Here is a 24563-nt window from a genome sequence, read left to right as displayed (position 1 = left end):
TACTGAAAAACCAATTGTCCCGGTGGATATATTATTGAATAGATATTTGAAAAACACCTTGAGGATTGATTATAAACAACGTTTGCCATGTTTATGTCGATATTATGGAGCTAATTTGGAATATTGTTTGGCGTTTTCGTGACTGCAATTTCCGGGCGATTTCTCAGCCAAACGTGAAGAACAAACGGAGCTATTTCGCCTACAAAAATAATATTTTTGGAAAAAAGGAACATTGGCTATCTAACTGGGAGTCTCGTGAGTGAAAACATCCGAAGGTAAACAATTTAATTTGATTGCTTTTCTGATTTCCGTGACCAAGTTACCTGCTGCTAGCTGGACAAAATGCTATGCTAGGCTATCGATAAACTTACACAAATGCTTGTCTAGCTTTGGATGTAAAGCATATTTTGAAAATCTGAGATGACAGGGTGATTAACAAAAGGCTAAGCTGTGTCTCAATATATTTCACTTGTGATTTTCATGAATAGGAATATTTTCTAGGAATATTCATGTCCGTTGCGTTATGCTAATTAGTGTCAGTCGATGATTACGCTCCCACACGCGGGATGGGGAGTCACTAGAGGTTAAATGGAATGTCTGTTGATGACAGGAAGCTTCTGTTGTTGTTCATTCACTCAGTACTGATTGAACTTTTATTTCTCTTGCTTTTTATTGTAAAAAAAATGTAACAGTTGATATATTGCAAACAGTCACCTAGCTAATCAAATTAGGAAGCATTACAGTTATAATGGGAACGTCAGATGTCCCAATGTTCTTTTGATAGGGAAATGTTCTTTAGAATGGGTCTTACAGAGTACCATACTTAAGTATTTAAACAGCTGCCGACTGAATGTTCCTATGTACAGCTTCTTTCCTCGAGAAGGTTTCAGAGTTTCTAACCATTTCGTACTTTTCAGCTCACGCTGTCCGTGTACTGGTCTTGTAAAGTCTAACCATTCGTGACGTCCGGTTCACACCGTTCCCCTGCTTAGTCTGATGTACATTTTGTCACGCACTCTGGAAAAAGGGGCATTCCATGATGCCGACATACTGTCTGTGCTCACATGGGTGTGGTCACTAACTGGTTAAGACTTCATATGAAAACACTTATCTCATTTAGAAGGCTGACATCCCATCTTCTCACAAATAGTTTCATATTTAATCATATAAGTTCCACAACATCTGGATGTGAATCTGATCACTGGGAGATATACACATTCAGAGATACAGTTATGTTCTACTGGCCTTAGTTACATCACAAATTAGTAATGAATTCGACATGATTGATCTTTACGTACCCACGGACCCTTCCAACTGTTTGGATTACAGAAATATTGTTTCATTATCCAACCTTGGATGTCACAGTACTACAAAATCTCTCTGTTGTAACAAATTAATTTTTAACTTCCCTTTCATTGTGTGGGAGAGAGAGAATTCCTGCAGGTATTTATGACCATCATAAAATGGCCAACTTCACCTTTCTCCCCCTCTGCAGGAGGGGCACCTATGAAGTCATGACACCATTCTACTGCTAATGTTTGTCAATGGAGATTGCATGGATGTGTGCTCGATTGTATACACCTGTCAGCAAAGGGTGTGGCTGAAATAACTGAATCCACACATTTTAAGGGGTATCCACATACGTTTGTATATATAGTGTATATTGTCAACATTGAGTTGTGCCGGTGCATGATCCATCCATACAGCTAATGTTACAGCTTTGTTGGCTTGTAGCTAGCTAACGTTACTGGCTAACTTTATTTGGCTAGCTAACTGGCAATAGGGGCGGCAGGGTAGCCTAGTGGTTAGTGTTGGACTAGTAAAAAAAAATAGCAGCCAAGGACATTCGCTATCTTATTTGTGCTTATTTCAGGCAAGTGTCAAGTCTCAATGCCAACAGTTACACAGATGACTTCAGCCATGTGAAAACCCGTCCATAGCAAAATATAGCTAACTTCCTGTTCTTGTAGCTTGCCTCTCATCCGACTGGAGTTGGCTAGCTACTATAGCTGTTGCTGCACAACCCAAGTGATTTGGTTAGGTTTTAGAACTCTGAGATTCATCTGAAAAAAATCTAGGATTGTCAGAAATGCTACAAAAAGTTAGCACATCGTTGGTTCTTAACGGGCAGAAATGAGCATGTGAGAGCGATTTAAATGATACATTTAATAAAAAGTGTTGCACCTACAAACTTAATCAGTCTGAAAGGTGGCAAGTCTAATGGTTACTTTATGGACCCTGTCGCCTCGTTATAACCCAGTGTCTAGAATTTGAGAAAGGTATGGGCAAAAAGTGGTCTGACAACCCTAATGACGACCCTGTCAAATATCCATTATAGTGGTTCTCGGTATTGGCTAGACACATCATGACAAGAGGCAGGAAGTGTGTTGTGTACCTCCAAGTTGATTTGAGAATTTTCATCTACATTGGTGTCACATTGGCTTAGATGTGATGGTAGGGAGATTTTATTTAACTTTGAGCTTCAAGTTACCAATGCATATACTATTGTAGGGGCTATCATTCCCACAATAATAATTTTGGTGTGTACAGATTTACCATATTTGACATCTGATACATCTAAAGACATACTTCTATGTAAAATATTTATCTGCTTCTAATGACGAGATGGGTTCAAATCGGGTTTTTTCAAAAACTTTGAGCATTTGATTGAGCCTGCCTGTAACGGGTGTCGTCGGAAGGATGAGACCAAGGCGCAGCATTCTTTGAGTTCCACATAATTTAATAATGAAGTGAAACTTTTAGGAAAAACAAAACAATAAAGAATACAATGACCGAACAGCTTTGTTGTGCCAATTACCTGCACACAACCGAAAGAACAAGATCCCACACTGGAGGGGAAAAAGCTACCTAAGTATGATTCCCAATCAGAGACAACGATAGACAGCTGTCCCTGATTGAGAACCATACCTGGCCAAACACAAAGAAATAGAAAACATAGAAATATGAACATAGAATACCCATCCTAGTCACACCCTGGCCTAACCAAAATAGAGAATAAAAACCTCTCTATGGCCAGGGCGTGACACTGCCTGCACTGGCAGCTGGGCAGGGTTTTCACTTTTGGGACTATTCCAATCTCCTGTAGCACCAGACAAACTCAAAGGAAACAATACTATTTGAACTCAGGTCCGATAATGACATCAGATGTAGAATTAGACAGACATATTAAAGGGGCAGTGCAATATCAAAACTAAAATTGTGAAAATTATGATAATGCCCTTCTTGTGTAAGATCTGCTTGGAAAAAAATGCTGGAATTTCAACCTGTTCGATGGGATTGAGTTTTTGGCCCAGATGACAGCACAATCTGTTTATTCTGACCAGTGACCAGTCATCTTTTATTTGCATATATATCCTCCTACTTTGAAGGGGTAAGCTGGTAGGCTGATTAAAAACCAAGCATTTGCCCAATACAATTGTGAAGTAGTCAAGACTATCGGTAAAGGGTTTGGCTTCGGAGACCGCTTGGAAATTAATCATTATCACCTAAGCTTTATTAAAATATACAGTTTGAGAGGAATAAAACATTGAGCTGACATTCCCTTTTTATCTATGCATTGTTGGCAGGCCCACATTATTGGAGCAATGCAGGTCCTGTTTTGGACGTAAGTAAAAACCCCTCCATGATAAAGGCTACCTGTCCATTCCTATCATGAAACGAGAGATCAGAACCTCTGTGAATTCTGGTGAACCTCGTATTTCGAAGTTATCTGTAACCTGTAAAAATGGCTTGTTTTCTGTTTATTTTTATTACAACAAAAATGTATTAGAAAGATTCACCTTCCTGGTTTTATTGTGACAACGTCCCTGTCGCGTTTGCAATGCAACTTCTGGAAATGTGTGAATGAGATCTGATCTGTAAAATGGTTCCGATTATATTCATAAAACATAGGTCTATTTGGGAGGAGTACAACAGTGAGTGGACATTCTCCCTTTCTCTTTATATTGAATCTTTGTCCAGCTACTGTGAAAAGTTTGGATGTGCATCAAATCGCCCCCATTGTCTGCGTTGTTTTAATATTATATGCCAACGGGGAGAAATTATGGTGCCTGTAAGTGTGACATAGCCTATTTGTTGTTTTGTTTAGTTTAGAATTATTCATTCTATTTTTAGGCCTAATCAATAATGTATTTAAACTTGCTTATTGACCATGTTTGGCATGTCCATGCTCAGCCATATTGCAATTTACAGTAGGCCTAGCCCTTATATCAGTGTGAATGCTATTGAAGCCATGCAATTACTAGATCCATGTGGACTGCAAATGGGTTCAACTTAACACATTTGGCAAAGATTCTGTTGGTCTACATTTTGTTATTTCATTTCTGTAAGCCATTTAACAACGTTAGTGGACTAATATTGGAATTGGACTTGATTCCAAGGCAATACATAACATTCCGTAAATACACAACTTAAAGCAAACACATATTTCACCTTGGAGCACGTTTTGATTGGCTAGTAAGGGGCCAAGCCTCGACACACCCACAACTTGTTTATTCATCAAACCAAGACCATTCGCGCCAACTCCAGCAAGTGTGCCAATAATTGTGATTGTGAAAATATAAAAATTATTTCTGACACACCACTGAACTTATAGCATTACCACCTGATCTTAGATTTACCCTTGCGTTAGGTTTGTTAAAATAGAGCCCATAGATTCTCACTCAATTGGGATCAATATTTTAGAAGGGAGGAGAAGTTGTTTACTGTAGCAGTTAGAAAAGTTCAGTAGTTCTGTTTACACACTAGAGGTGCGCGGCTATAGCCCATCTGCAACTGCCCGACTATATCTGATAAAGTGAAAATCTGAGGCCTGCACCCAACCCAAACCAGCAAATATAGAAAATGCAATATAGACTACAGTCAAAGACTGCATAAATATATATGTGTTTACTTTTCTGGCCCTCCCTTTATTTTCAACTTTCTCAGCTTGGTCTTATTGAATTTAACTTCAACAATGTCCTTTTTGCCTCTGTGGATAAAAGCATTATTTGGCGATTGGCTGTGTAGGCTATTTGGCTCACTTGTACAATTAAATCCTGAGGTTTAGGCGTATGCAGTAATACAAGACAGCCTAAAGTAATTCAAGAAAAACCTCAATGTAGCATATATAAATAACACAATCATTATACATTTATGACATTTTTAAGGTATTGTTTCTCTTTATTCAACCCTTCCATCACCCACCCTGTTACAGGTGTGTTCTGGAGGCGAAGTCAGGTGCAGGAGAGCAGAGTATAGTAAACAGGCACACGTTTTTATTCCAGTCCAAACGAAAGCACATAAGTACAGAAACGTGCCCAAAACACGGAACATGAACAAAAGTCTGGCGCATGACAATACCCACATAACATAAAACAATTTCACACAAAGACATGGAGGGGAACAGAGGACTAAATACATTCAGTGTGATTAGGGAATGAAAACCAGTTGTGTATGGAACAAGACAAAACAAATGGAAATATGAAAAATGGAGCGGCGATGGCTAGAAAGCCGGTGACGTCGATCGCCGAACGCCGCCCGAACAAGGAGAGGGGCCGACTTCGGTGGAAGTCGTGACACACCCGCCCTTCAGCCACTTAATATTTAATGACCCTAAACCTGTCTGTTCCACGGATATATCCGCTAGGACGGCGGGTTATGAGTCAACCCACTCATCACCAATACACACAGCTTAAAAGAGCACCCGTCTGGTAAATGTCACTCATTGTATGCCGGTCCTGTACACATAACATTACAAAAACAGGTGGGGCCCTCTCACAAATCACTATTGCCTGCCTTGAAACACTTTCAACACAGTTTAGTAAATTGAATAGTTGGCGGCTTTGAATGTTGATTTTAGGGCCCCCCACACCCTGCTGAGATACACTGAATTATGCCTCTCTCACACTGACTCTCTCTCTCTCTCTCTCTCTCTCTCTCTCTCTCCCTCTGTCTCCCCCTCTCACTCTCTCTCAGCTGATGGCATTGGATGCTGATGAGGGGTTAAACGGTCTGGTGACCTATGAGATCCTTGCCGGAGCGCAGGGTGTTTTTATCATCAATAACCGAACTGGACGAATCACCATCGCACCCGGGATAGCCCTTAGCGTGGGCCTTTCTTACGCCCTCACAGTGAAGGCTGCGGACAATGCACCAGAGATCCAGAGAAGGTACATTCATTTCATACATTCATTTTTATATCTGTTTGTTCTTTCAGCCTTTATTTGGCTCAATTACACCTTTCATTTATGAATGTGTTTATTAAAAAATGACTGTATATTAATATCTACGGATTATTTAGGTGATGTTTGATGTAAAAATCTTGTTTCTTACTCAGTTTTTCATTTTTCGGACTTCTTCAGTTGGCCAAGTATTCAATTGTTCATTAAATCAGGATTTCATATGTATTCATCCATCTTATTTAGTCGTTGTTCCATCAGATTGTTTATTCCTACTGTACAGTCACCTGTAGGTCTATTCAGTTCATGCATATAGAATCAATGTATTCTTTATTGAATGTGCATATTGAGTAATGTATCCGCTGTGATTGAAGTTGTGAATGGTAAGAGGCTGTATGAAAACATATTTGACTGGCTGTTGAGACAAACTGTTTAGAATCAAGTATCAGATAGCCTCATTCTTACTGACATTAGAAATACATATTTTTCATGTATTTCTCTTTATTTTCAACTATCATTGATAATGGTGTGTTGCTTTTTATGTAATTGTAGCCTCATATTCCTGTTGGCAAGTAGCAAGTGACTAGCAAACTCTTCTGAAAGTTTATACGGACTCTCTTAGCCTAGGCTAAAAGCTCAAACTTTACGTCAGTATTGGAGTTTTGAACAGAAAGAGGTGACTCCTGCAGTAGAATGGGTTTTTGCTGAAGATAGTTTGCCATGACTGGGTCAGACTGTGCAAACACAAATCTATTGGCCTTGGCAAACAGTGCCTCTGTGTGCATACTGTTCAGCAGCTTTTTCAAGTTAACACATGCAGGCTACCGGTTGGAAACAGAAGCACTTTCTTCATGATAGCTCCTTGTTTCTGTAAGGGCTTTCAATGTGCTATATTCAATATCATATTTAGCTTACTGTATTTGAGGGCACGGCTCCCTCCTAATAGCTTGTTCACCTACTTTTATCAGCCTCTTTAAGCATGATGTCCTTGTTGAATGCCAGGAAACCCATGACAAACTTCAATTCCCTGATGAACCACCAATGCACTATTACACTTGTGCTCTAATATATTGGTACCCTTGCACGATTCACCATTTTTCAATAAGTTTAAATTGAAAAAATGTTGGCGTTCACGCGTGTATATGTTTGATTAACAACTGCACTGGACCAAGAAAATATTGAGTCCAAAAATGGCCAGGACTAAATTATTCAGAATTCAAATTAATTTGGTTGGAGACAGGTGATTCTTGTTTACCGTGTAATGTTTCTCACCTGTGGTAATTTGGAGGTGCCTACAGGATAGCAATAGCCATTGAACCTGAAAATCAGACCATTACCTTTACTTCCGCCCTCTTGTTGCCCTCCACCCCTCCAGGAGCTCTATCACCACGGTGTACATCGAGGTGCTGCCCCCAACAACCAGAGCCCCCCACGCTTCCCCCTCTTCATCTACAACCTGGAGGTCAGCGAGGCCATGAGGATAGGAGCCATCCTGCTCAACCTACAGGTGAGAGACACACAGCAGGGGTCAAAGGTCACATAACTAGATTGGTGGAGGTCAGGAGAGGGCAGTGTGATTACTCAGGTTGAGATCATGGAAGCGTTTGAGTTTAGCAAACAGAAATGACTAAACCAGCCAGTATGGATTATCAGATGTGCTGTAATATCATATGATTTAATAGATTTTAAACATTTGTGTTGGCGGTAGAAGTAAACGCATCCTTGATTTCTATCTTCTGTTCTTGTTGTTTTTCATAGGCCACAGACAGAGAGAATGACCCAATCACATACCAGATTTTGAGTGGGGATACCCAGCAAGTCTTCAACCTCTCTAAAACGTAATATGGATGGATGGATGATTCAGAATAGCATTTGTGCCTTGTCTTGTTTCAGTCCTTGAGAATGAGAAATATTAAAGTTGTTAGTGTGAGTAATGATCATTTAGAAATATATTTTAAGGAACTATTCACAAAATGAGGCACAATTATCCTAACGAGCCTCTTGTCTAGAATGTGCCCCGAGACAGGATTATGTGGATACATTTTCTGATTGGACTTGAAGCAACAAATTACTGGGTTTACTAAAGGCTTGGTGGTACAAAAACTTAACATGAGCCAATGCCTGTTATGACTTTTTAATAGGTGATTTAACTGAAACCGATGCAGATCAGCTTTGAAACTTTATAGTGAAACTATGGCTTGTTTAGGCCACAAAAATATGTGATATGTAAATAATGATGGCAGCATTAAATACACTGCATTCGGGAAGTATTCAGACCCCTTGACTTTTTCCAAATATTGTTATGTTACAGCCTTATTCTAAAATATATTTTCCAAATTGTTTTCCTCATCAATCTACACAAAATAGCCCATAATGACAGAGCAAACAGATATGTTTATTTTTTAGCAAAAAATTACAAATATATTTTACATTTACATAAGTATTCAGCCCTTTACTCAGTACTTTGTTGAAGCACCTTTAGCAGCGAATACAGCCTCAAGTCTTGGGTATGACGCTACAAGCTTGGCACACCTGTATTTTGAGAGTTTCTCCAATTCTTCCCTGCAGATCCTCTCAAGTTCTGTCAGTTTGGATGGGGATCTTCGCTGCACAGCTATTTTCAGGTCTTTCCAGAGATCGGGTTCAAGTCCGGGCTCTGGCTGGGCCACTCAAGGACATTCAGAGACTTGTCCCAAGGCTACTCCTGCTATGTTTTGGCTGTGTGCTTAGGTTTGTTGTCCTATTGGAAGGTGAACCTTCGCCCCAATCTGAGGTCCTGAGCACTCAGGTTTTCATCAAGGATCTCTGTACTTTGCTTCGTTCATCTTCCCCTTGATCCTGACTTGTCTCCCAGTCCTTTCCGCTGAAAAACATCCGCACAGCATGATGCTGCCACCACCATGCTTCCTCGTAGGGATGGTGCTAGGTTTCCTCCAGACATGACGCTTGGCATTCAGGCCAAATAGTTCAATCTTGGTTTCATCAGACCAGAGAATCTTGTTTCTCATGGTCTGAGAGTACTTTAGGTGCCTTTTGGCAAACTCCAAGCAGGCTGTTATGTGCCTTTTTCTGAGAAGTGTCTTCCGTCTGGCCACTCTACCACGATGGCCTGATTGGTGGAATGCTGCGGAGATGGTTGTCCTTCTGGAAGGTTCTCCTATCTCCACAGAGGAACTCTGGAGCTCGGTCAGAGTGACCATCAGATTCTTGGTCACCTCCCTGACCATGGCCCTTCTCCTGGATTTCTCTGTTTGGCCAGGCGTCCAGCTCTAGGAAGAGTCTTGGTGTTACCAAACTTCTTCCATTTAGGAATGATGGAGGCCACTGTGTTCTTGGGGACCTACAATACTAAAGATATTTTTGGGTACCCTTCCCCAGATTTGTGCCTCGACACAAAAAGACAGGTGTTTGCCTTTCCAAATCATGTCCAATCAATTGAATTTACCACAGGTGGACTTCAATCAAGTTGTAGAGACATCTCAAGGATGATCAATGTAAACAGGATGCACCTGAGCTCAATTTCAGTCTGAATACTTTTGTAATTAAGGTTTTTCTGTTTTTTGTTTTTAATACATTTGCAAACAGACAAAAAAACTGTTTTGCTTTGTGATTGTGGGTTATTGTGTGTAGATTGATGAGGAACATGTTATATCAATTTTCAATTTCAATTTTAGAATAAGGCTGTAACGTAAAAAAAAATTGCAAAAAGGGAAGAGGTCTGAATACATTCAGAATGCACTGTATATTGAGAACAGAACAAAAACACCCTGGGTCAACTGCATCTATCATCATCCATGTTTAGAAAGCAGAGCTTTATGAGCTAGCTAGTGGAAGTCCTCTACAACATCCTCCCCTATAGCCTAGAAAGCACATACAGTCCTCAGCCTCACTGAGTTGTTACACGGGTCACTGCTTGAAAAAGAGAAGGAGGGGAGAAGGAGGTGGAGAAGGAGGATACAACCAGAAAGAAGATGAAAATTGTCATCAGCCACCCAGTGCCAATAAAGTCTGTCAGAGCAAGGCATGGGAGAGGAGGCGGAGGGGGTGGAGTGAGAGAGGGATGGAGGCGTGAGGAGAAACACCATAAAATATTTACGAGGCAAGTGCTGTTTACTGCCCCTTAAATAAACAAGGGAATAAAGTGGGAAGCGTCCCGTGCAATGGCGCCGCGGTGAGGAGACATGGGGAGACTGAAAACAAGGCACCCTTTCAGCCATTTTTTTTCTCTAATTGATTAAAGCCTCTCCCAGCCATGCCAGGAAGGCTTGTTTAGGCATTGTTTCCCCCTCTTTTGTTTTAGTTTGTTTACTCTCCATGTTGGAGCGATTGTTTGTATGGAGGGATGATTACTTTACGCAGGCCCGGTGGTGGCAGCAGTAAGAAAAGATGTGACAATATCTCCAGGACTCTGAGACATCTGTGGTTGGTACAGGAATCTCTCTCCGAGCAGATACAATTGACGTCTTCCGAAAACAAGCGCATATCCTACTGTGTCTTTTGGAGAGGTCGAATGGTTACACATTACTATAACAGCCCTCAGCAGATTTACTGTGTAAGTACCCCACTGTATATTCCCCTAACCAGGTGCTGGGGGCTTCTGATGAATCGAAGGATAAGTAACCTGTAATGTATGCTTGATGAGCATGCAAGATAATTATGGCATCCTAGTCAGAGCTGCTCTCTCATTTTTCAAGCCCATCCAGAATTCTTGAGGGGGATGATGGGGCGGCATAGGTTTTGTGCAGCGTAGGATGTTCAGATTCAGGCCACATATGGTGCTGGTTTGATACGGCTATATGAATAATGGGCTCCTTGGTCTATAACTCCCTCTAAATGGAGCAGGTTCCCCAGAGGCATGATGAGTAGAGACAGAGAAACTCAGCCTCAGATCTTTTCCCACTTTTAGCCAAGAATAGAGAGCAAAGATCACTACAACAAGGCCTGGACACATCACTCGTATGATACACACAAAATATGCTACAGAGTCAAAGAGAGGACATACAAGTAGAATAGCAGATACCAGAGATCATATGTTCAGTACTGGGGAAAATACTTACAGGTTCATGCACATGGAAAGAATCAAATATGGTGTGCAGAATCACTCACATGCAGCACAACCTTCCTACACTTGCCCTCCACTGTGTGTTAACAAGATCCTATCAATCTGACAACAGCTTCCTCTCTCTAGGGTCTCCCCTGTAGCTGCTGGCCGCTATCCTACGTGATCAGTGTCCTCTCAAACAGGGTCGGAGTAGAGTTCACAACTTCGAGCAGATTGGGATGAATTCCCTTTTGTCTGAGAAGCAAAGATCATCATCATCATCATCATTATTATAATCATCATATTCAGGTTCAGCTTCACTGCTCTTTGTCCCCAGGGCTTCATTCTGTGCAGATGGATTTTAGGCCTTTGTGGCCATGAGCACAACAGCTTGGCTGTGGAAGACACTGCTTTGCATTTTTATGCTGTTTGGAGAAAAATGTACTTGGCCTTGTGAATGCCAGCTCAATTGGTGGCGGAGAAATGTACGGGCCATAACTAAGAGAACTCACTTGGAAAATGGACAACTTTAATCAAGCTTGGAGCTGGTCCTCTCAGGCTGTGATGCATTGGGGGGCAGACAGACAGGCGAGGAAGAGTAGACTCTGTAACGCCATGGCTGACCTGCCTGGTCATTGAAGCTTTAAATTATAGCCATGAGAGTGCCGGCGGAAAGGAGAAAAATGTGTAGCTGCATGTTTCCGTCTGTGTTTCCAATCGTGTGTTTGTGTGTCTGTGTGTGTGTGTGAGTGAGAAAGGGAGACAGACTGAAAGAAAGAGAGAGGTGTGAAGAGAAAGTGTGTTCATGTCTCAAGTACACCTGCTCATTATACTGTATTGTAGCTTATCCAGCCATTGCAGATCCACTAGCGAGGAAACCAACAAATCCTGGATTGATTTAGTAGAGCATGGGTTTGCTGTTGACTAATGCTGCTGTGGGTTGTGTGTTGTTGTCTCTCCCTCTACAGGATAGGCCTGCTGCTTTTGGGGAAGCCTCTGGACAGGGAGACAACTGACCAGTACCGTCTCATCGTCACTGCCTCTGATGGCAACCCAGGCGGGGTGAGAATCTTTTATTCAGTTAGTAAGGGTGCAACGGTACACGTACCAAACCTTCTGTATGGGGAGCTGCCTCCTGAGTAAATATGAGCAACACAAAAGAAATGTCAGGCTTTTCCGTTAAAAGAGCCTATGTGCACGTTGTAATCAAAATTCTAATCTGAATTGGCACATTTCAAACTGTCCTTTTGTGAGGCGCAGCCGGCAACTAGTTCTGTACGATGGCGATTGGTGTGGATGATCCTCCAGAATTGGAGGATCTTACATCATCGTTTAAGTGTCCAGTATTGGGAAGATGTTGGGCTTCTCATTAGATTACAATGGGAATGGACAGAGAGTTGTGGATAAAACGTTAACAGTATGTTGCCACGTTCAACATGAATACCCTATGCAGCTGCCAGCACCTCAAAATTGAGCGCAAACTTGAATGCCGAAATCACCCCAGTATACCGGAACAAGACGGAAATGCAAATAAACGACAACACAACACCATCTCCCCTCTGCATTCAAATAGCCCTTGGCAGCTGATTCTGACCGGGCCAAAGAAATTACAAGAGCGATAGCTAGGTTATGTTTATATGTTTTACAGTCTATGGTTTATAGCAGCGGATATGCGCCCAGTCTCTGTGGTTGAGAATAGGGGTTTTCAGCACCTCGTGAAAGTACTCAAGACACTTTACGAACTTCCCTCTTGCACCCATATCAGGAAACATGTAGTACACACTCTATATAAGTAAACCATAGCCAAACTGTTTGCGCTTAATTAACAGCAGCAGCCCATCACGTTACACTGGAGTGGGAGATGGACCGTGCTACAGACACGCATCTGGCACTGAAGGAAGCAGTGTCATGGTGCGTTCTAACCAAGTGGGAATTTACCACATACGACTGAGAAAAGCCACTTCAATGGCCTCCAACTGGTAATTACTAGTGGGAAACTTGTCTATCATCCTAACCACCCACTTCTCCCATAAGGTGACCTCTGACGTCACCTACTAAGGAAATGGCCTATATAAAAGCATTTTCGGCAGTTAAGTGCAACAACAAACATTATTTACAAAAAGCTATCTTTAAATGTGGTTTTTGAACTCTATAAATTACAAGCATGACAGCTGTACTTTTAGTTTATGATTGGCACAGTTTGTTGGCCATCAGCCAATCGGCGTTTCTCAACAAGTTCAAATAACATGAATCCATCCAATTGGTATTTATGACTTCACAACTGGTAAATTCCCACCTCCCACATGGTTACAAACGCAACATCTGAGTGGAAACTTGAGATGCCAAACATAACAATCCTGTCACAACAGACAATGCAAGGAACATTGTGAATGCTGAACATTGTGAATGGCATTTAAATTTCCTGATGTACCGAAACCATACCGAAACGTGATCTCAAAACCACAATATGTACTGAACTGTGGGTTTGGTGAACCGTTACACCCATGTCATTTAGGGAATTGGATGGATGGATGGATGGATTGATTGATTGGTTGATTGATTGACACAATTTCTTGGAAGGTCTTTCCGATGATTTATACTAAGATCACAGCTAGGATACATGCCTTTATAGTTATTTCCTTGAAACTCATGCTAGGTCTTCAGAGATAGATAGACATGCACTTTACTGTGAGAAGACAATCCTATACAGTGTTAAAGGGATACTTCAGGATTTTGGCAATGGGGCCCTTTATCTACTTCCCCAGAGTCCGATTAACTAATTGATACCATTTTTATGTCTCTGTGTCCAGTATGGAGGACGTTAGAGGTAGTTTCGCGAGCCAATGCTAACTAGCGTGAAAGACAGCATTTTCTAAAAAGACAATATGATGGTAGAGGAGGACAGAGGGAGAAAATGAGGCTACACAATGGACAGAGAGAAAGTCAGAGTGGGAGTGACAGACCAATAAAGAGGCAGAGAGAGAGTGGTGCCCTGACCTCAGAATAAGGTGACCAGCTCTGGCCCTCTGTGTACTAATGTTGATTAAAGGATTGTAAGCAATGTTCCCTCTAAGCTGTGTGTGTGTGTGGGCGCAGCTCCCCTGGGACTGCCACGCAGACTAAATATTATTGAACTTCATTCAACTTTCTAGAGCAGTGGTCACCAACCGGATGATCGCGATGGACTGGTCGATCTCCAAGGCATTCCTAGTCGATCGCCAAACATTCTCAAAATTTCCTATTTTTTTATCAGTCTCGGGCTGTTGGCGGTAGGTTCACCCGATTCAGCTTCCCTGCGTGCCGGGTAGGCAACTGTTGACATTTTTAACCATGTGTCTGAAAGTACAAACTCTGCCTTCCCTGCGGGCCCGGAGAGCAAATCAAGTGCACTATAGGCCTACCGCTGGCCAATCAGATGGCTCAGATTACCATTTATGCAGGAACTAGCAGGTATAAAAGAAAGCTACAGCAAAGTTGATACTGGAAGACTTAAAAACGTTTAAAACCATGACTAGAGAGAGACTGTCAGCGAATACACCAAAGAGCTGCTGTTTTTATGAGTGAGTTCATGTTTGTCCTTACCCAGCACTGTCAACACTTTGTATTCAACACTTTTCTAAGTCATAAAATGCGCGTTCTTCCTATTTCCATTCAGCGCTACAACAAGCACTGCAGCAGTAATGAATGAGTAGTGAAAGTGTACTCAAATCAAATCAGTTTATTTGTCACATGCACCGAATACAACCTTACAGTGAAATGTTTACTTACAGGCTCTAACCAACTTTGCAATTTAAAAAAGGCTTGCATTGTTGTTATTATTATTTTACCTTTATTTGACTAGGCAAGTCAGTTAAGAACAAATTCTTATTTTCAATGACAGCCTAGGAACAGTGGGTTAACTGCCTGTTCAGGGGCAGAACGACAGATTTGTACCTTGTCAGCTCGGGGATTTGAACTTGCAACCTTCCGGTTACTAGTCCAACGCTCTAACCACTAGGCTACTCTGCAGCTTGGGTCTTTTTTTTAATATCTCGGAATATCTGCTGTGACTGACCATCAGACGCAGGCACCATCAACCCAGTAAAATAAAAATAACAAGCAAATTATTTAAATGCTAGCTAAACTCAGCTGTGCCTGACAAGTAATACAAAAATGGATCTATTACCTTTGTGATCATATAGCCTATCTAAAATGTTGAAATATATACTGAACAAAAATATAAACACAACATGTAACAATTTCAACACTTTTACTGAGTTATAGTTCATGTAAGGAAATCAGTCAATTGAAATAAATTAATTGGGCCTTAATCTATGGATTCCACATGACTGCGCATGGGCACATCCATGGGTGGGCCTGGGAGGGCATAGGCCAACCCATTTGGGAGCCAGGCATGCCCACTGGGGAGCCAGGTCCAGCCAATCAGAATGAGTTCATTACAGACAGAAATACTCCTGAGTTTCATCAGCTGCCTGGGTGGCTGGTCTCAGACAATCCTGCAGGTGAAGAAGCCTGATGTGGTGGTCCTTGGCTGGCGTGGTTACACATGGTCTGCGGTTGTGAGGCCGGTTGTATGTACTGCCAAATTCTCAAAAAAGTTGTTTGAGGTGGCTTATGGTAAAGAAATTGACATAAAATTATCTGGCAACAGCTCTAGTGGACATTACTACAGACAGCATGCCAATTGCACGCTCCCTTTAAACCTGAGACATCTGTGGCATTCTGTTGTGTGAGAAAACGGCATATTTTAGTGGCCTTTTATTGTCCCCAGCACAAGTTGAACCTGTGTAATGATCATGCTATTTAATCAGCTTTTTGATATGCCACCCCTGTCAGGTGGATGGATTATCTTGTCAAAGGATAAATGCTCAATAACAGGGATGTAAACTAGTTTGTGCACAAAATTTGAGAGAAATAAGCTTTTTGTGCATATGGAACATTTCTGGGATACTTTATTTCAGTTCATAAAACATCGGACCAACACTTTACATGTTGTGTTTATATTTTGGTCAATAAAAATAAAAAAATGGCCCAAACAACAATGCATTGGCAGGGAAATTCAAGCAAAGCCAATATGAGGTGATAATGTCTTGGACCTATAGCTTACTGCACAAACCTCATTGCTATAGTACTGTTTTTAATTTTTTTAATTAAGTAACGTAAAAAAAAATCTGAGGTAGATCTCGGCTTGCATTTTCACTCAGTGATCTTGACTCATAAGGTTGGTGACCACGGTTTTCCCTGACCTCTTACCTCTACCTGGGACGCTTGCGTCCCAACTAGAGCTCTGGAAATGCAAATGCGCTACGCTAAATGCTAATAGTATTAGTTAAAACTCAAAAGTTCATTAAAATACACATGCAGGGTATCAAATTAAAGCTACACTCGTTGTGAATCCAGGCAACAAGTCAGATTTTTAAAATGCTTTTCGGCGACAGCATGAGAAGCTATTATCTGATAGCATGCACCAATACACTACAACAGAAAAGCACAGCAGGGGACGTAAACAAAATAATTAGCATTTCGGCGTTACACAAACCGCACAATAAAATAGAAAACAGTCATTACCTTTCATCATCTTCTTTGTTGGCACTCCTAGATGTCCCATAAACACTATTGGGTCTTTATTTCGATTAAATCGGGCCATATAAAGCCAAGATATCGTTATATGTAGACTGTGTGATAAACAAAAAAACAGCGATTTCACAACGTAACGTCATTTTTAAAATTCAAAAAGTAGACGATAAACTTTCACAAAACACTTCGAAATACGTTTGTAATGCTACTTTAGGTATTAGTAAACGTTAATAAGCGATAAAAATCATCCGTAGGCGATGTACATATCATTAGCTGTCGTCTTGGAAAAAATTTCAGGAGAGAGCTCTTCCGGAATGATCTGGGCGGAGACCGGAGGTACGTCGTGCCCCTCTTTCGGTTCAACCAAGAATCAAAGAGGATTAAATTCACAAGATACTCGACTACATGGGGATGCTGTGGGAGTTGAATGCTCGGTCTTAATCTAATTCGGCTCACTGTTAACAATTGCTGGAAGTGGCGCAAGGATATTTATTTCCATTTTCTGTGATCAGGTTTTCCTGCGCTTTCCGATGTAACGCACGTTATGTAATAGCCACAGTCGTGATTTAACCAGTTTTAAAAACGTCCGAGGGTTTCCTATACACACATTCTAACCATATGAACGTACTATATTCCTGGCATGAGTAGCAGGGCGCTGAAATGTTGCGCGATTTTTAACAAAATGTTCAAAAAAGTAGAGGGTAGGAGCAACTAGTTTTTAACACTATCACGTGTCCCTTTACTGTGGCAATTGTGATCTAATCAACGCAATATTAGCTACTTTCAATGCAACATACCAAAACAAAACTAACTATGTAAGAAATGTTGTTGTAGGCAAAACGCATAGGAGTAGGATTTTAATGCACTGGCATGCACGACTCAGCCCATACTCTACACAGACCAGTGTGGTATAACCAATTAGAGCTGCAGTAAACCTATTCTCAGAAAAAAAAGAAACGTCCCTTTTTCAGGACCCTGTCTTTCAAAGATAATTCGTAAAAATCTAAATAACTTCACAGATCTTCATTGTATAGGGTTTAAACACTGTTTCCCATGCTTGTTCAATGAACCATAAACAATTAATGAACATACACCTGTGGAACAGTCGTTAAGACACTAACAGCTTACAGACGATAGGCAATTAAGGTCACAGTTATGACTGTGAGACGCCTACAGGGAGACAGGACGGACAGCTGATTGTCCTCGCTGTTGCAGACCACATGTAACACCTGCACAGGATCGGTACATCCGAACATCACACCTGCAGGACAGTTACAGGATGGCACCAACAACTGCCCGAGTTACACCAAGAACGCACAATCCCTCCATCAGTGTTCAGACTGTCCGCAATAAGCTGAGAGAGGCTGGACTGAGGGCTTGTAGACCTGTTGTAAGGCAGGTCCTCACCAGAAAGCACAGCCTATGGGCACAAACCCACATCGCTGGACCAGACAGAACTGGCAAAAAGTGGTCTTCATTGACGAGTTGCGGTTTTGTCTCACCAGGGGTGACGGTCAGATTCATGTTTTTTGTCGAAGGAATGAGCGTTACACCGAGGCCTGTACTCGATTTGGAGGTGGAGGGTCCGTCATGGTCTGGGGCGGTGTGTCACAGAATCATTGGACTTAGCCTGTTGTCATTGCAGGCAATCTCAACGCTGTGCGTTACATGGAAGACATCCTCCTCCCTCATGTGGTACCCTTCCTGCAGGCTCATGACCCTCCAGCATGACAATTCCACCAGCCATACTGCTCGTTCTGTGCGTGATTTCCTGCAAGACAGGAATGTCAGTGTTCTACCATGGCCAGCGAAGAGCCCGGATCTAAATCCCATTGAGCACGTCTGGGACCTGTTGGATCAGAGGGTGAGAGCTAGGGCCATTCCCCCCAGAAATGTCTGGGAACTTGCAGGTGCCTTGGTGGAAGAGTCGGGTAACATCTCACAGCAAGAACTGGGAAAGCTGGTGCAGTCCATGAGGAGGAAATGCACTGCAGTAGACCCTGATCTAAAAATCAGTTGCGTGTGTGTGTGTGTGTGTGTGTGTGTGTGTGTGTGTGTGTGTGTGTGTGTGTGTGTGTGTGTGTGTTCTTGCATGTGTCTGTTACGATGGAGTCCCCATGGGAACAGGAAAATTACTGTCTGACCCTGCAGCCCATCAGGAGGTGCAGTCACAAAGGGAAGAGAGGGGTGGACAGGCTGAGAGAAATACAAAAAGATGTCTAATAGACTGAGAAACAGTAGAATAGGAGATTATGGTGTTAGATGTATAGAGTGGGAGAGATTGTGTGCAATTGATGTGAGAGAGATATATACACTACGGTCGCCATTCTGGGATGCAGTTATCCCCTTCTCCAAAAACATAGCAAAACGACATCATCTGTTTCAGTAGCTATAGATAGTTAACTATCTAGCTAGGTGTCATCATCTTAAATATCCCTAGTTAAAAAATAAGACTATTTTCGGATTTGGTTGATGATGGTCGGACTCGGTCTGGCCAAGTCACACTAGCCATACCAAGCAACAGAGCTAGGTAGCTGGTTAGCTTGTTAAGTTCTTTATTTAGCTAGCTAGTTATTTTCATGAACTGAAGTTAGATTTCAATAGTAGAACAACAAGTGGTTGCCTAGCTTATTGTTAATGATATGGATTACTAAATCCTTGAAAAAAATATAACAAATTATTGCAGTTTCTGGTCATTGTTTTCAGGCTGGTTTGCATTGGTGCTAGCTAGGTAGATAGCAACCCCAGAAGTGGGTAAAAACATTTGTGATTGACTTTGTCATACTCCAAACCGAAGTCAAAGTAGTATGGAGGCCTACCTCCAGTTTCCAAACTATCATCAATGTTGAAAAATGCTTGATTATACTTCTGTATTTTGACAAGCTAGGATGAGTCAGGTGCAACTGCTTGGGAAGTTGGGATGTGGTTAGCTGGCAGGCAGATGTATTTGCTGTGTATATTTTTTGACACGCAAAGTCCCAAATGGCGTTCCATACTTGCAGCCTGAGTATGCATATTGGTCAGGGAGAAATCCAAACCATTCTAATAGGAATTAATGGCAATAGAGCCATAATCCTAATTTTACATATGCAGGAAAATAAACACAAGGCATGTGATATATCAGAAATTGTGCAATATAATTAATGTCAACCTGAAATATTGTAATACAATTATAAATACAATTTATACAGGTTTTATACACATTTTCTGTATAAATAGCCTCTAAAATATATGAAGCTGTACTTGTTGCATTTACATTTACTTGTCTATCATCAACTGATTTCAGCCAGTGTATGGATGTCAATTGACTGTATTGTTTGAATGGAATGTTGGCATATTTGCAGTTAATTTGAAACAATGTATGGAATCATTCCTTTAAAACTATCTGGTTGGCTAGGTAACAAACATACAGTACAGATCAATTCTTCAAATTCATTATTTTACACTCATCACAGCACTGGCAAACCTTGGTTGACCAACCATATAAATATAATCAGGGATGTAGAGGAGTGCAAATAGCATTTACTCACCTTTTTATTTTGTTAATTAGCCTTTAGCCACTTATTATTGCGTTCCCAGTGTTGATCAGAGCTCAGAACGCTTATATTCTTTATTACGGAGTTATTATCGCGCCTGCCTCTTTGCGAACGAGTGGAATCATTCTATTCAACCAGCTTATATGAACAGGAGTTAGCATTTAGCAGTCACTTATTCTAAACCTGAAATGGGACAACTTCTACATGTTATGCAGTGAAAACATATATCCAAATTGGACTTGTTACAATACATAAATCATAAATCATGACAGATTTGATGAATATCCACTTTGCTAGATCAGACTTGTTGAATGCGTGCCAATCCGGCGCCTTTTTCTATCCCCCACGGTCTGCATTCCATTGATCTCCTTACCGCATGTATGGAGGGCCCCCCTCCCGATTCCCCTCCAATCAAACAGTCAAATCTACAACCTCATCTTCAGGCAAGGACACACCATTACACACACAGCACCACACTTCTGTCAATGTGCCCCAACAGTACATTACACTGATAAATATCAAGCAGATGCAAGCGTGTAGCTACATATCCAACTCAAGTGTTGCTAGCAGACACTGACTATTGATGTCAGATCACAGACTATTGACGTCAGTTATCCAAATCAAATGTTATTTGTCAAATACACATGGTTAGCAGATATTAATGTGAGTGTAGCGAAATGCTTGTGCTTCCAGTTCCGACAGTGAAGTAATATCTAACAAATATCTTAATAATTCCCCAACAACTACTAAATACACACAAATCTAAAAGGTTGAATGAGAATATGTACATGTAAGTATATGGATGAGCGATGGCCGAGCGGCATAGGCCAGGTGTAATAGATGGTATAAAATACAGTATATACATATGATATGAATAATGTAAGATATGTAAACATTATTAAAGTGATATTATTTAGAGTGCATTGTATGAAGTGACTAGTGATCCATTTATTAAAGTGGCCAGTGATTGGGTCTCAATGTAGGCAGCAGTCTCTGAGTTAGTGATGGCTGTTTAGCAGTATGATGGCCTTGAGATAGAAGCTGTTTTTCAGTCTCTTGGTCCCAGCTTTGATGAACCTGTACTGACCTCGCCTTCTGGATGGTAGCGGTGTGAACAGGCAGTGGCTCGGGTGGTTGATGTCCTTGATGATCTTTTTGGAATTCCTGTGACATTGGGTGCTGTAGGTGTCATGGAGGGCAGGTAGTTTGCCCCCGGTGCTGCGTTGTGCAGACTGCACCACCCACTGGAGAACCTTGCGGTTGAGTGCGGTGCAGTTGCCGTACTAGGCTGTGATACAGCCCAACAGGATGCTCTCGATTGTGCATCTGTAAAAGTTTGTCAGGGTTTTGGGTGATAAGCCAAATTTCTTCAGCCTCCTGAGGTTGAAGAGGCGCTGTTGCTCTTGCGCCTTCTTCACCACACTGTCTGTGTGAGTGGACCATTTCAGGTTGTCTGTGATGTGTACGCCGAGGAACTTAAAAAACGTTCCACCTTCTCCACTGTTGTCCCTTCAATGTGGATAGGGGGTGTTCCCTCTGCTGTTTCCTGCATTTGACTCCATCAATGCAGGAAATTAATGGAAATTGAATTCATAAATTGAAACGATCCCCGTGTGAAAATAATGTTCAGTATACAATTAATGATCAGCTTTTCATTCGTTTTCAGAAATCAAATAACCCCAAATTAATAGCCTGCAGGCTAGTATAATATTATGTTGCCAAGTTGACTAAAGAACTAACCCATCATCCATAAAGACTAAGTACTGTTGGTAGATAATCCACTGTACTTAACCCTCAAAAGGCTACTCTCCTCTATGTTATCCTCACAAATAATCCTGATAGGTATCAGTCTGGTGTTTTCTGTAATGCCCTTAGTGATCGTGTTCGTAATGGCTGCTCAGTGAAACGACGTGTCCTGATTTGTCATAGGCGCTTACTGAAAAACTTTAATGAGCAAGTCTTTCTTCAAGAACTGGCCTCTGTAAAATGGTATAGAATCAGCTTGAACCACTTCTATCGAAGACCTTCTTTTTTGATAGTTTCAGTGGTATTGTTAATGATACTTATTTTCCACCATAATTTGCAAGTAAATTCATTAAAAATCCTACAATGTGATTTTCTGGATTTTTTTTCTCATTTTTTCTGTCATAGTTGAAGTGTACCTATGATGACAATTACAGGCCTCTCTCATCTGTTTAAGTGGGAGAACTTGCACAATTGGTGGCTGACTAAATACTTTTTTCCCCCACTGTGTGTATATATATATGGTGACTGTGGCAGCCTACACAGCTCATCAAACCTCACCACATCCACACACACACACAAGTTCCAACCGGGTTGACACTTTAAAGGCCGTACCGTTGGCACCCTCGCCATGTCTTAAGGACTGTGTTGACAGAGAGGGGAGATCACAGACATGTATTTCTTCTAATAAATAAATAAAAGGAGCTCATTAATCAGCATACGACTGATGGCCATATCCAGCCATAAAGAACTGGAGCAAGGAAATGCTGGGCTTTGATAACGCCCGCCCACGCAAGACCCACGCCTAATTAGCCTTCAGGAGCTGGGAGATGTGAGGTCCATCATAGAACAGTTAGTGTCTGCGCTATCATGAAATGTGAAGGAAGAGAGGGGGGCCTATATTGGATGTACAGTGGCAAGAGAAAGTATGTGAACCCTTTGGAAATACCTGGATTTCTGCATAAATTAATCATAAATTTGATCTGATCTTCATCTAGGTCACAACAATAGACAAACACTGCTCTCCTGAGGTCATGCCACAGCATCTCAATTTGGTTGAGGTCAGGATTCTGACTGGGCCCCTCCAGAAGGCGTATTTTGTTGTTGATTTACTTCTGTGTTTTGGGTCGTTGTCCTGCTGCATCACCCAACTTCTGTTGAACTTCAATTGGCAGACACATAGCCTGACATTCTCTTGCAAAATATCTTGATAAACTTGGTAATAAATTTTTCCAACGATGATAGCAAAGCAACCCCAAACCATCATGCTCCCTCCACCATACTTTACAGTTGGGATGAGGTTTTGATGTACAGTGGGGCAAAAAGGTATATAGTCAGCCACCAATTGTGCAAGTTCTCCCACTTAAAAAGATGAGAGAGGCCTGTAATTTTCATCATAGGTACACTTCAACTATGACAGAAAAAATGAGAAAAAAATCCAGAAAATCACATTGTAGGATTTTTAATGAATTTACTTGCAAATTATGGTGGAAAATAAGTATTTGGTCAATAACAAAAGTTTATCTCAATACTTTGTTATATACCCTTTGTTGAAAATGACAGAGGTCAAACGTTTTCTGTAAGTCTTCACAAGGTTTTCACACACTGTTGCTGGTATTTTGGCCCATTCCTCCATGCAGATCTCCTCTAGAGCAGTGATGTTTTGGGGCTGTTGCTGGGCAACACAGACTTTCAACTCCCTCCAAAGATTTTCTATGGGGTTGAGATCTGGAGACTGGCTAGGCCACTCCAGGACCTTGAATTGCTTCTTACGAAGCCACTCCTTCATTGCCCGGGCGGTGTGTTTGGGATCATTGTCATGCTGAAAGACCCGGCCACGTTTCATCTTCAATGCCCTTGCTGATGGAAGGAGGTTTTCACTCAAAATCTCACGATACATGGCCCCATTCATTCTTTCCTTTACACGGATCAGTCGTCCTTGTCCCTTTGCAGAAAAACAGCCCCAAAGCATGATGTTTCCACCCCCATGCCTCACAGTAGGTATGGTGTTCTTTGGATGCAACTCAGCATTCTTTGTCCTCCAAACACGACGAGTTGAGTTTTTACCAAAAAGATACTTTGTGGAGGACAGAGGAGCCTCTTAAAGAAGAAGTTACATTTCTGTGAGAGCCAGAAATCTTGCTTGTTTGTAGATGACCAAATACTTATTTTCCACCATAATTTGCAAATAAATTCATAAAAAATCCTACAATGTGATTTTCTGGATTTTTCCCTAATTTTGTCTGTCATAGTTGAAGTGTACCTATGATGAAAATTACAGGCCTCTCTCATCTTTTTAAGTGGGAGAACTTGCACAAATGGTGGCTGACTAAATACTTTTTTGCCCCACTGTAGGTGTGCTGTGCCTTTTTCCTCCACACATAGTGTTGTGTGCTCCTTCCAAACAACTCAACTGTAGTTTAATCTGTTCAAAGAATATTTTGCTAGTAGCGCTGTGGAACATCCAGGTGCACTTTTGCAAACTTC

General features: G+C 41.4%; 1 protein-coding gene across 1 annotated transcript in view; it reads left to right on the top strand.

Moving 5' to 3' along the window:
* The window catches only part of LOC115135105 (protocadherin-15-like), a 265480-nt gene that overhangs the window by 121634 nt on the left and 119283 nt on the right, over positions 1-24563 (top strand). Inside the window, 5 exon segments of the mRNA XM_029669390.2 lie at positions 5977-6170; positions 7555-7592; positions 7595-7686; positions 7938-8017; positions 12189-12282. Coding sequence (XP_029525250.2) covers positions 5977-6170; positions 7555-7592; positions 7595-7686; positions 7938-8017; positions 12189-12282 — 498 coding nt within the window.

This window comes from Oncorhynchus nerka, linkage group LG10 (assembly GCF_034236695.1).
Source record: "Oncorhynchus nerka isolate Pitt River linkage group LG10, Oner_Uvic_2.0, whole genome shotgun sequence".
Lineage (NCBI taxonomy): Eukaryota > Metazoa > Chordata > Actinopteri > Salmoniformes > Salmonidae > Oncorhynchus > Oncorhynchus nerka.
Note: the sequence above shows the minus strand (reverse complement) of the source record. Positions and strands in the feature narration are given on the sequence as shown.